Genomic DNA, 13,126 nt, shown 5'->3' with positions numbered 1-13,126 from the left:
ATGCTACATTTCCTTGAAAACCTGTGGCCTTTGCTTCTATGCCGTTAAGCTGAGGCCACTGAGTACCGGGGGTAGGGATGGAGAAGGGGGGCGATGTAGACAGAAGGAGACCATGAGGACTGGGAAGGGGAGAAACTGGTTTTATTAACAGCAAAGGGTTGGAGGAGGGAAGGGAAACAGTGAAAGGCTCACAAATACACCACAGAAAAGTGCCTTCCTGCACATAATAATCATGTCTGCGCCAGCCCTGAAAGGACTCAGTCACTGTCACTGTCTGCTTCGCTGGAATCAGAAGCTGGGGCTTCACTGCCGTCCTCCTGGGCTGAGTGCTCACTGCCACTGGGGAAGGGACTGGCGCTGCCACTGGGGCTGCGGCTGGGACTGGGGCTCCGGTGGTCACCTCCATCACTGCCACTCTCCGAATCATTGTCACTGCCATGGGCCCGTCCTCTGTCTTCGTCATCAGAGTCGGCGTCTGAATCTGCATCACTGCCGAAGATCTCCTCTTTGTCCCGGGCAGCTCGGGCCTCATCCTCACTGCTCTCCTCGCCGCTGGCACTCTTGTCACTTGCTTCATCCCTGTCACCCTCTTCCCGCTCACTCTCACTGCCTGAGCGCTCATCCTCACTGCCTTCTTTCTCACTGCTGCTGTCCTTCTCTTGCTCCTCATCTGTGAGGGAACACAAAGAAGTGAGACCCAGTTTCCCACCCTCCCAAGGTTTCCAGGGATTAGCTTATGCAGCTTTACCTGAGCCCCCAGCTTCTTTCTCTTCTGTCTCCATTTCCTCTTCCTCCTCTTCCTCGGGTTCATGGTTCTCCAGCTGGGCCTTCCGTGCCTCCTGGGAAGCAGCAGGGGGGGAGGGAAAGTATTCTATCAGGCTTTTGTTTCCCTCTTTACCCACCACCACCCTCCCCATGGGTGCCCTGAACCAGTGGTAATTGTTACCTGGGCTTCCAATTCCTTCTCATTCATGTCCCGGTGTTTGACCACAAGCAGGGCGTTGGTACCCGACTGAACCCCAGCCTTGGCCCTGCGCTTACTCAGGCGGACCCTGCAGTGGGCAAGTTGGGAAAGGGGTGAGGAAGATGCAGTTAAACACCCCAGTGAGGGGTGTGGTTCAACTTGGTTCTTCAATTCCTCACCAATGCTTAGCCCAGAACAGATAAGAACAAATACAGATTTAATAAGGGAGACTAAACTCTGGTTTGGGGTAGAGGAGGGGAAGGGTTATTGCTCCCAAAATACCAATTTGATTGCCCTGCACTTTATAAAGTGTGTGTATAGACTTTAATGTGAGTTAGTTACCAACACTTAAAAACATAGAACCTAGATCTCTGGTTTAGGGAAAATATGAATCTATGGCCCCGTTACACAGACCTCTTAGCCTTCCACAACAGACCAGCAATGGGTTGGAATCTTTTGCTGAGCTGGGTTGTGGTGCCCCTTGGAGAGTGCCAAGAGCTCTAGGTCACCCAGACCCCACCAGCCCATTGTGCCTTCTTTCACATTTCCTCGTTGGCTTACAGGATCAGAATCTGTAATCTCTACTTAAAATTCAAGGTCACACTTTTTCCCAACCCTTATACCAAAGGCCCCAGCCAAAAATAAACTTTTAGCCATCAGGGAAAAGTTTTGGGGTCACATTTTTTAACTTGGGTATCCAGGATTTCATTTTAAATATGCTAATTTTATGTATAATCCCATACTTTAGCTATGTTTACTTTCACATGAAGTCTCTTAATATCAGGAAATTTGGCTGTCTACCCTGCATAAAAGGTCTAAATATCTCTAGTGGGTTACTGTGTTAGAAACAAATCTAGGCCACATGCATGAGCAGGCTTCTGCTAGTCGCTTACAAATGCATGTGACAAATCCTTAGGTACAAATGACCTCTAAGGTGGCATATCCTAGGGTCTTGACCCTGAAGCACGGGCCCAGGCTACTCTGAGGTAGAAATCTGAGGTATATGCGCTGAGTACCTGGTCTCCAACTCATTGTAGTAAACTCCATCACCCTCCCGGAAGATGAAGAAGTAGTTTTCCTCATAACCCTTGCTAGCTTTGTTCTTCACATTCCAGTTGTATTCCCGAGCAATCTTGTAGTCATATCTGGGGATGAGGGGGACAGGGTTAGCCCCATTTCTTCCCTTTGAGGGAGAAAGACACACTTCTCAATCCCCAACCCACGCACACATCATCCGGTGCATAGTCCATTTCCTCTTCCTGGTCCCGCTTTCGTTTCTTCAATGTCTCTTCCACAGGCAGGAAGTAGGCCACAAACTGGTTTCCTTCCTCATCCATCATGCCCCTGGTTGGGGGAAGAGGAAGAGCTGTGATAAATGAGGACAAAGGGCAATGAGAAATAGGCCAAGGTTGGCAACAGGGACACTTACCTGATCATGGCTTGAGACATCATCTCCAATGCAGCTGCACCACTCGTGTCCTTGGGGGCTGGGTCTGAGTCAAAGATTACCTGAGCACATGGGTTAATCCACATCTGTTGGACAGAGGACACTGGAGTTAGAAGTGAGACGTGCAGAGATGACAGGCTATCTCGCTCTGCCTCCTGTACCAAATCTGACCTTAAAGTCTGGGAAGACGGGCATGACCTCCACCGGTGTCACTCGGTGCTTGCTGTAATGCTGGGAGATCTGGTAGGGACAAAAACAGGGTGAGGAGGAGGATGAAGAGCTTTGAAGCCACCTCTTTTTCTGCCTCCCCATCTTAGTCCCTCAGTTACCGACTTCTGGGCATCCTCAAAAGTCTTCTCAATGGCTGTTATCTGGCTATCCCTATCTTTGTAAATTTCTTCCTCAGTGAACTGCTGTTTTACAGAAACCCCAATCCTAAGGGTGAAGAGAAAGAAAGGCCTTTAGGGACCACTGGACACACCTGAAATTTCTACCTTCCCTCCCTACCTACCACAACTTACTTCACCTCAGGCTTCTCATTGGAGATGCCATAACGGTTGAACTCAGTGGAGATATACTCTGTCTTCCGCATCCATGGCACCACCTTTGCATGCTGCTGAGACCTAAGGTGGAGGATCAGACACTTCAGGACCTCACCACCCTCCTTCCATTGGAGCCAGTCCCCAGTCCCCACTCAGCATCCTACCCGCTCACCTCTTGGAGCTAGTGGGGGCCTGAATCTCTTCTTCCAGAAGCTTCTCATCAGCTGGATCTAAGAGTACTGGAGGAGAGAAAGGGGGTAAGAAACCATGATGGAGGTCCAGGCCTGGCCTTTGCTAGTCTAAAGCAGGTCCTCCCTGCCTCCCTACATACCATTGGGGTCAATGCGGTAGGTGTCAGGGTTGATGAGGTCAATGGTGACCCCCAGGTCTGGCTCAGTCAGGAGGTCATGTTTGTGCTGTTTTTCCAAGGAAGTTGCTTTGTACTGAACAAACCTGGGTAGGGAAACATGCCCGTTATGGTTTCCTGACTCAGCTTTACCCCTCAAATCCCTGCTTCACAGAGGCTAAACTTCTACAGGGAGGAACTCAAGAGCAGAGTGTTCCCCCATGTCCAAGTCTGAACACTTGCTCTCCAATGGAAAGAGACTTGGACACTGCTTGCTCATTACCAAGTATTTATCAGGCACCTACTACTGTAGTATGTGCAGGGTACTGTTTTAGGCCCAGAAGAGAGAACAATCAACAAGAGAAGCAGTCCTTGCTTGCAAGGAGCTCATACTCTGAGTTGTTTCCCATTCCCAATCTTAAGTCTCACCTGTTCTGGTCGAAAGGGTAGGTAATAAACTTGGGGTCGAAGGGGATGTCAGGGAGGCTATTGCAGTACTTGACTCGGCAGACCACTCCAGATCTAGGAATAGAACAGCTCCTTTAAAAAGCTACTATGAAGGTCAAAGGAAAAAGTATCAAACTCAAACTACAGTAAGTAGAGAGGAGACAACACAAAAAAGACCTAAAACAACATCAATAACATAAAATGTGGAGGGGGTGTAAAAACGTAATCCTTATAGAATATATTTGAATTTAAATGCCTATTAGCTTAAAATAAACTGCTAGTGATAGCCATAAACCTCAAAAGCTATACAAAACCTACAAAAGTTATACAACGAAGAGAAGGAACCCAAACAAAATACTAAAGAAAGCCAGCAAACCACAAGAAGGAACAAAGGAGAGCTATAAAAATGACCAAAAAAAAAAAAATGAACAAAATGGCAGTAAGTGCATACTTGCCAATAATTACTTCAAATGTAAATGGATTAAGTACTCCAATAAAAAGAGATAGGACGGCTTAATGGATTAAAAAAACGACCCTAATTTGATGAACAAGAATAGATCCAGCCATAACCGGTTTGGCTCAGTGGATAGAATGTCAGCCTGCAGACTGAAAGGTCCCGGGTTCGATTCCGGTCAAGGGCATGTACCTTGGTTGTGGGCAAGTCCCCAGTAGGTGTGCAGGAGGCAGCTGATTGATGTTTCTCTCTCATCTGTGTTTCTAACTCTCTAGCCCTCTCCCTTCCTCTGTAAAAAATCAATAAAATATATTTAAAAAAAAAAAAAAGAAAGAAAGAATAGATCCAGAGACAATGGGGGGGGGGCGTGTTAGAGAGCAACCGAAGGACTTGTATGCATGCATATTAGCATAACCAATGGACACAGACATTGCGGGGGTGGGGGCTTGCACGGGGTGGGAATGGCTGGGGGAGTGGGGGTGTCAATCAGGGAAAAAGGAGACATGTAAAACTTTAGACAATAAGTTAAAAAAAAAATGACCCAACAAGGGTAGTGGTGGCAGTAGCAGCAAAAAAGAAACAAAAACATGACACAGCTACATGTTGCTTACAAGAGACTCACTTCAAATTGAAAGACATAAACAGACTGATGCCTGGCCAGTGTGGCTCAGTGGTTGAGCGTTGACCCATGCACGAAGAGGACACGGGTTCAATTCCAGTCGGGGCACATGCCTGGGTTGCAGACCCAATCCCCCCGTAGGGGGCATGCAGGGGGCAGGCAATCGATGTTCTCTCTCATTGATGTTTCTATCTCTCCCTCTCCCTAAAATCAATAAAAAAACATTTTTTAAAAAATACATATACCGGCCCAGCCAGTGTGGTTCAATGGTTGCGTGTTGACCTCTGAACCAGGAGGTCATGGTTAGATTCCCATTCAGGGCACATGCCTGGGTTTCAGGCTCGATCCCCAGTAGATCAATGATTCTTTTTCATCATTGATATTTGTAACTCTCTCCCTCTCCCTCTTTGAAATAAAAAGACATATATTAAAGAAAAAAAGGCATATACCAGCTGAAAGTGAAAGGATGGAAAAAAGATACCCCATATAAATAGAAACAAAAGGAAAGCTGGATCCCTGGCCAGGTAGTTCAATTGGTTAGAGCACTGTTCTGATATGCCAAGGTTGCAGATTCAATCCCCAGTCAGGACACATCAACCAATGAATACATAAATAAGTGGAACAACAAATCAATGTTTCTCTCTAAAAATCAGTAAATATAAAATAAATGTTTTTTTAAATATGTTTTTATTTATTTGTAGATAGAGAGGAAGGGAGAGGAAGAGATAGAAACATCTATGAGAGAGAACATCGATCAGTTGCCTCCTGCACATCCCCTACTGGGGATTGGGCCTGCAACCGAGTCATGTGCCCTGACTGGGAATTGGATGACGCTTAATCCACTGAGCCACATCAGCCAGGCTATAAATTTTTAATAAAAATAAACTGCTGTAGCCATGGCAGCAGCTGAGACTGGTGGGCCAGGTACCGCTGCCGCGGACCAGAGAGAAACTACCTGACAACTTCAACCTGGGCTGTTTGCCACTGCTGCAGGGTCAGAAGCTATGGCCAAGGACATCCTGGGTGAAGCAGGGCTACACTTTGATGAACTAAACAAGCTGCAGGTGTTGGAACCAGAGGTTACCCAGACCACAGAGCTCAAGGAAGGGCTTTGTGGACAAAATTGGCCAATTTCAGAAAATACTAGTAGTTGGTGGTTCACTTGAAATTGTTGACCAACTTGCAAAAGAAGCAGAAAAGGAGAAGATGAAGGCCTTTGGTGCTCAGAATTTGCTCAAATCTATAGCAAAGCAGAGAGAAGCCCAACAGAAGCAATTCCAAGGACTAATAGCAGAAAAGAAAATGCAGCTTGAAAGGTATCGGGTTGAATATGAAGCCTTGTGTAAAGTAGAAGCAGAATAAAATGAATTTATTGGCCAATTTATTTTTCAGAAATGAACTGAAAATTTCATTATATAGCAGGAAGGCAGATAAAGCAATAAATTATTGTTTTCAAATGGCAAAAAAAATAAAATTTAAAAACTGGAGTAGCAATAACCATATCAGACAAAACAGACTTTAAAACAAAAAATGTAAAGACAAACAAGGACACTACATAATTACAGAGGATAAATCCAAGAAGAGAATAAAGCAATTGTAAATATCTACATACCCAACATAGGAGCACCTAAATATATAAAGCAAATATTAATGGACATAAAGGGAGAAATCCACAGTAATAAAATATAGTAACTTTAATACCCCATTCACATCAATGGATAAGTTCATTGAGACACAAAATTAATAGGGAAATAATGGCCTTAACTGTCACATTAGACCAGATGGACTTAATGGACATTTATAGAACATTTCACCCCAAAAGCTGCAGAATGCACATTTTTTAAATGCACATGGCACACCCTTCAGACTAGGACCACAAAACAAGCCTCAAATTCAAAAAGATTGAAATCATTATCAAGCATCTTTTCTAACCTCAATATCATCAAACTAGTAATCAACTATGGGAAGAAAACTAGGAAAAAAAATACATGGAGACTAAACAACATAATATGTTGAAAGAAAACAACTTTTCAAGATTTATTGGATGCAGTAAGAGCAGCTGTAAGAAGGAAGCTCATAGTTATACAAGCCTACCTCAAGAAATGAGAAAAATCCCAATAGCCCTGGCCAATATGGCTCACTTGGTTGGATGTCATCCTGGGCACCAAAGGGTTGCTGGTTCAATTCCCAGTCAGGGCACATGTCCCAGCAGCAGGCATACAGGAAGCAGCCAATCGATGTTTCGCTCTCACATCTATGTTTCTCTCTCTCTCTAAAAATAAATTCTTGCCCTAGCCATTTTGGCTCCGTGTATAGAGCATTGGCCTGCAGACTGAAGGGTCCTGGGTTCTATTCTGGTCAAGGGCACATGCCTGGGTTGCAGGCTGGATCCCTAATAGGGGTGTGTGCAGAAGGCAGCCAATCAATGATTCTCTCTCATCATTGATATTTCTATCTCTATCTCCCTCTTCTTGCTCTCTGAAATCAATAAAAAAATATATTTTTTTAAAAGTCAATTCTTAAAAATCTTTTAAAAAGGAAAATCCAAATAAACAATCTAACTCTATACCTAAAGAAACTAGAAAAGAACAAATAAAACCCAAAGTAAACCGAAGGAAGGAAATAGTTAAGATCAGAATGGAAATAAATAGAAATTTTAAAAACAGTAAAAAACATCAATTAGACTAAAAGCTGATTCCTTGAAAAGATAAACAAAATTAACAAACCTTTAGTAAAGAAGGCCCAAATAAAATCATAAATGAAAGAGAAGGTACAGCCAACACCACAGATAAACAGAGTCACTCAAAAAATACAATTATAGGCTAACAAATTTGACAATCTAGAAGTGGATAAATTTCTAGAAATAACCTCCTTAGACTGAACCAGATTGAAATAGAAAATCTAAACAGAGCAATTACTGGCAATGAAATTGAAGTAGTAATAAAAACTCTCAACAAATAAAAGTCCAGGACCAAATGGCTTCATAGGTGAATTCCACCAAACATTCAAAGAGTTAACATCAATCCTTAAACTATCTCCAAAAATTGAAAAGGAAGGAACACTTCCAAATTCATTCTACAAAGACAGCATTACCTTAATACTGAAACCAAAGACATTACAAAAAAGGGAGCATTTGAGATCTTGCTCTCCTGCATGTTAGCTTGGCTCAAATAAACTCTTATAAAAAGTAAAAGCCGAAACTGGTTTGGCTCAGTGGATAGAGCGTCGGCCTGCGGACTGAAAGGTCCCAGGTTCGATTCCGGTCAAGGGCATGTACCTGGGTTGCGGGCACATCCCCCGTGGGAGATGTGCAGGAGGCAGCTGATCAATGGTTCTCTCTCATCGATGTTTCTAACTCTCTGTCTCTCTCCCTTCCTCTCTGTAAAAAATCAATAAAATATATTTTTTTTTAAAAAAAAAAAAGAGCCCTAGCCGGTTTGGCTCAGTGGATAGAGCGTCGGCCTGCGGACCAAAGGGTCCCAGGTTCAATTCCAATCAAGGGCACATATCTCAGTTGTGGGCTTGTGCAGGAGACAATCAATAGATGTGTTTCTCTCACATCCATGTTTCTCTCTTTCCCTCTCTCTTCCACTCTCCCTAAAAATCAGTGGAAAAATATCCTTGGGTGAGGATTAACAACAAAAAAAGAAAATTACTAGCTAATATTCTTGATGAACAGAGATGCAAAAATTCTCAACAAAATATTAGCAAACTGGACTCAACAATACATTAAAAGGGTTATACACCATGACCAAGTGGGATTTATCCCAGTGATGCAAAGATGGTTCAATATCAGTAAATCAATTTGACACATCAAGTTAAAAAAAAAAAGATAAATGCAGAGAAAGTGTTTGATAAAATTAAGCATCATTTTGCCTGGCCGGTGTGGATCAGTGGTTGAGCATCGATCCATGAACCAAGAGGTCACCAGTTCAATTCCCGGTGAAGGCATGTGCCCAGGTTGTGGGCTAATCTACACCAAAGGAGACAAGGATATATAATAAATCCTAGCCACAGCAATCAGACAGGGGTGTGCAGGAGGCAGCCAATAAATGTTTCTCTCTCATTGATGTTTCCATCCTCCTCCCTTCCTCTCTCTCTAAAATCAGTAAAAACATTATTTTTAAAAATTAATGCCCTAACCGGTTTGGCTCAGTGGATAGAGCGTCGGCCTGCGGACTGGAGGGTCCCAGGTTCGATTCCGGTCAAGGGCATGTACCTTGGTTGCGGGCACATACCCAGTGGGGAGTGTGCAGGAGGCAGCTGATTGTTTCTCTCTCATCCATGCTTCTAACTCTCTATCCCTCTCCCTTCCTCTCTGTAAAAAATCAATAAAATATATAAATAAATAAAAAAAATTAAGCATCATTTTACGATAAAAACTCTCTACAAAGTGCTTATGGAAGGGACATAACATAATAAAGGCTTATATATGCCAAACCCACAGCTAATATACTCAATGGTGAAAAGCTGAAAGCTTTTCCTCTAAGATCAGAAAAAAGACAAGGACGCTCATTATCACCACATTCAACGTAGTATTGGAAATCCTAGCCACAGCAATCAGACAAGAAAAAGAAAAAAAAAGGCATCCAAATCAGAAAGGAAGAAGTAAAACTCTCATTATTTGCAGATGACATACAACATATAAAAAACCCTAAATAATCCCACCAAAAAGAAATTAGAATAAATGAATTCAGTAAAGTTGTAGGATACAGACTCAATATACAGAAATCTGTGGCATTTCTACATACCAATAACGAATGATAAGGAGAAATTAAGAAAAACCCATTTACAATTGCATCAAAAAGCATAAAACACCTAGGAATAAATTTAACCAAAGGCATAAAAGACCTGTACTCAGAAAACTGTAAGACACTGAAGAAATAAGTTGAAAATGTGAATAAATGGAAGACATATCTTGCTCATGGATTGGAAGGATCAATACTGTTAAAATGTCCTTACTACCTAAAGCAAATTACAGAGTCCATGTTATCCCTATTAAAACACCAATGGCATTCGTCTCAGAACTATAACGAATCCTAAAATTTCTATGGAACCACAAAAGACTCCAAATAGCCAAAGAAATTTTGAAAAAGAACAAAGTGGAAGATGGTTCCATACTCCCTGATAAGCTATGGTATAAAGCTACAATAATCAAAACAGTATGGTACTAGAATAAAACAACATAGATCGCCCAGCCAGTGTTCTCAGTGGTTGGGTGCCGACCTATTAACCAGGAGGTCGAGGTTCCATTCCCTGTCAGGGCGCATGCCTGGGTTGTAAGCTTAGTCCCCAAATGGGAGGTGTGCAGGGGGCTGCCGATCAATGATTATCATCATCTGACGGTTTTCTCTCTCTCTTTCCCTTCCTTCTGAAATCAATAAAAATATATTTTAAAAAGCCAAAACATAGTTCTAGCCGGTTTGGCTCAGTGGATAGAGCCTGCAGACTGAAGGGTTCCAGGTTCAATTCCGGTCAAGGGCACATGCCCAGGTTGCAGGCTCAATCCCCAATAGGGGGTGTGCAGGAGGCAGGCAATCAATGATTCCCTCTCATTGATGTTTCTACCTCCCTCTCCCTTCCTCTCTAAAATCAATAAAATATATTGAAAAATAATAATAAATTTAAAATATAAATAAATACAAATAAACAAATGGGACTACATCAAACTAAAAAGGTTTTGCACAGCAAAAGAAACCATCTACAAAATGAAAATACAACCTACTGAGAGACGACTTTCACAAATGATATATCCAATAATGGGTTAATATCCAAAATATATCAGGAACTCATACAACTTATCAAAACAAAACAAAAACAAAACCCACAAACACACACACAAAAACAATCCTAATATATAAAAACCCTGGGTCTGGCAGCACTGGGTTGCCATGCCGACCCAGCACTGACTGCTGTGGCTGCAGGCATGGTGACCCAGCACCGACTGCTGAGGGGGCTGTGAATCAGGCCCGGTGAGAGTCCTGAAGAGAAAAGCAGGGTCTGATCCATAGCCGTTGTGGCAGCTGTTGATCAGCACTTGCCTCTCTCTTTCCCTGCGGTTGCCAGCAGCCTCGCCTCCATTTCTCTCCAGGCCTCCACCCAGGCTGCTGATCAGCCCCGCCTCTCTGATCAGGCCCTGCTGATAGGCCCAGAGACGCTGACTGGCATAGAAACCGATCAATCAGAACCAAATGTGGGTGAACTGTGAGGAGCCAATGGCTGCCTAGGAGGCGGAGCTTTTGACACTGACTGGCATAGAAACCGACCAATTAGAACCAAATAGGCCAGCAGAGGAGGGCAGTTGGGGGCGAGATCAGGCCTACAGGAGAGGGCAGTTGGGGGTGATCAGGCTGGCAAGGGAAGGCAGTTGAGAGGCGAGATCAGGCCAGCAGGGGAGGGCCATTGGGGGCGAGATCAAGCTGGCAGGAGAGGGCAGTTGGGGGCAGGCAAGATCAGGTTGGCAGGGGAAGGCCATTGGGGGCGAGATCAGGTTGGCAGGGAAGGGCAGTTGGGGGCGATGAGACAGGCAGGCAGAGAGGTTAGGGGCAATCAGGCAGGCAGGCAGAGGCAGTTAGGGGCAATCAGGCAGTCAGGCAAGTGAGCGGTTAGGAGCCAGCGGTCCCAGATTGCGAGAGGGATGTCCAACTGCCGGTTTAGGCCCAATCCCACAGGAATTGGGCAGTCGGCCATCCTCCAAGGGGTCCCCAATCGGAGAGGGTGCAGGCTGGGCTGAGGGAACCCTCTCCTCTGTGCACGAATTTCATGCACCGGGCCACTAGTCCATTTATAAATAGGGAGAGGACCTGAATAGACATTCTCCAAAGAGGACGAACAGATGGCCAACAGACATATGAAAAGATGCTCAACATCATCAGGGAAATGCAAATTAAAACCACAATGATTGTCACCACCTGTAAGAATGAACAAATAAATGCTGGTGAGGATGTGGAGAAAAGGGAATTCTCATACACTGTTGGTGGGATTGTAAATTAGCACGGCCACTATGGAAAACAATACGAAGATTCCTCAAAACATTAAACCCTACGTTCACTGCAGCATTACTAGTAATAGCTGAGATACAGAAGCAACCTAGATGTCCATCAATAGATGACTGGATAAAGAAGATTCAATATATATATTGAAATATTATTCAACAAAAAAGAATAAAAATTTGCCATTTGGGACAACAGGGGTGTATCCAGACGGTATTATGCTAAATGAAATCGAGAAACAAATGCCACATGATTCCACTAAAAAACCCCACACAAAACAAATGAATAAACGAAACAAAATAGAAACAGACCCATAGATAAAGAGAAGCAGCTAATGGTTGCCAAAGGGGAGGAGGATGGGGGTTTGGGAATAAAAAAATAAAAGCCGCTGATACATTGGGTGTGGAAACTGGCCCTTGCTGCCCACCTGTTTCCCACCCCCCATTGGCCCACCCCTCTTAGGAAAACAGAATGGGGCTCACCTCTCAGGCAGAGTCCGATGGGAATTGGGCCTGGTGGGTAAGAGAGAGAGAGACATTGGTAGAAAGAAGGAGAGGACGAAATTGACAGGAGTGAAGGGGGCATCTCCAAGTTTTTAAAAGAGGATTGCCTTTCTGAATAAAATCTCCAAGAGTTTAATTCTCGAACTCCACTGGGGGGGGAAAGGGACAACACCCCATCCCTAAAGAAACCCCTCTCTTCTGAGTGCTCCGTGACGTCACGGACAGACCTGGGGGGCTAGCGACGCTAGAAGTAGACTCTGAGCCCGACCCCCCGCCTCGCCGAAACCTGGACAGACAATAAAACTAAAAGGTGAAGCGTTTACCTGTGGCCATCTTCCCGCTGTGCCTGGGTCTGGATGGTGGGCGCCATGGCGACGAGGCGACAGCAGTCCGGACCTGGCCGAGCCGCGGGGAGACAAGCTGGGGCGTGCCGACTTCGACCGACACCTAATCCGAGGCAGCGCTCGGGCCGGCGCCCGGGTCCGTGAGGCCAGCGTCGGGATGAGGTGGGCCAGTGCGAGGAGTTCCAGGGGAGACAAGTAAACGCGCAGCCGCCGACTCTCAGCTGGGGACCCACCAACCGCCGCCAGGAGAATGGGCACGGACAGAGCCGCCAAGTCTTCTGGGAAATAGAGTCCGGGTTAAACCCACACCCGGATTGGTCAGCAGCTGGGAAAGGGGCGGAGCGAGAGAAGAGGCTTTTGTGATTGGTGAATAGGTATCTTTAGTAAGGGACGTAGGATTTGGGAATCAAGTCTTGGAAGCGCCTTCTTTCCTCCCATTGGCTGAATTGTTTGAGTGGCGCTAACTAG

General features: G+C 44.7%; 1 protein-coding gene and 1 pseudogene across 1 annotated transcript; one reads left to right on the top strand and one right to left on the bottom strand.

Annotated features, from left to right (window-relative positions):
* Window positions 1-124: 124 nt before the first annotated feature.
* PAF1 (PAF1 homolog, Paf1/RNA polymerase II complex component) lies at window positions 125-12,905 on the bottom strand. Its single transcript, XM_070399056.1, has 14 exons — window positions 12,638-12,905; window positions 12,294-12,323; window positions 3,729-3,821; window positions 3,285-3,406; window positions 3,126-3,192; window positions 2,933-3,034; window positions 2,741-2,846; window positions 2,583-2,651; window positions 2,394-2,497; window positions 2,192-2,308; window positions 1,981-2,109; window positions 947-1,052; window positions 749-839; window positions 125-670 (listed from the first exon to the last, which is right to left on the bottom strand). The coding sequence occupies exons 1-14, from the start codon at window positions 12,682-12,684 to the stop codon at window positions 258-260; spliced, it is 1,596 nt and encodes a 531-aa protein (XP_070255157.1). The 5' UTR covers window positions 12,685-12,905; the 3' UTR covers window positions 125-257.
* On the top strand, window positions 4,662-11,257 carry LOC138997416 (intraflagellar transport protein 20 homolog pseudogene; annotated as a pseudogene).
* Window positions 12,906-13,126: the final 221 nt, after the last annotated feature.

The sequence above is a fragment of the Myotis yumanensis genome, unplaced genomic scaffold, assembly GCF_028538775.1.
Source record: "Myotis yumanensis isolate MYYU_CA2020_CCGP unplaced genomic scaffold, mMyoYum1.0.hap1 SCAF_18, whole genome shotgun sequence".
NCBI classification, from domain to species: Eukaryota; Metazoa; Chordata; class Mammalia; order Chiroptera; family Vespertilionidae; genus Myotis; species Myotis yumanensis.
Note: the sequence above shows the minus strand (reverse complement) of the source record. Positions and strands in the feature narration are given on the sequence as shown.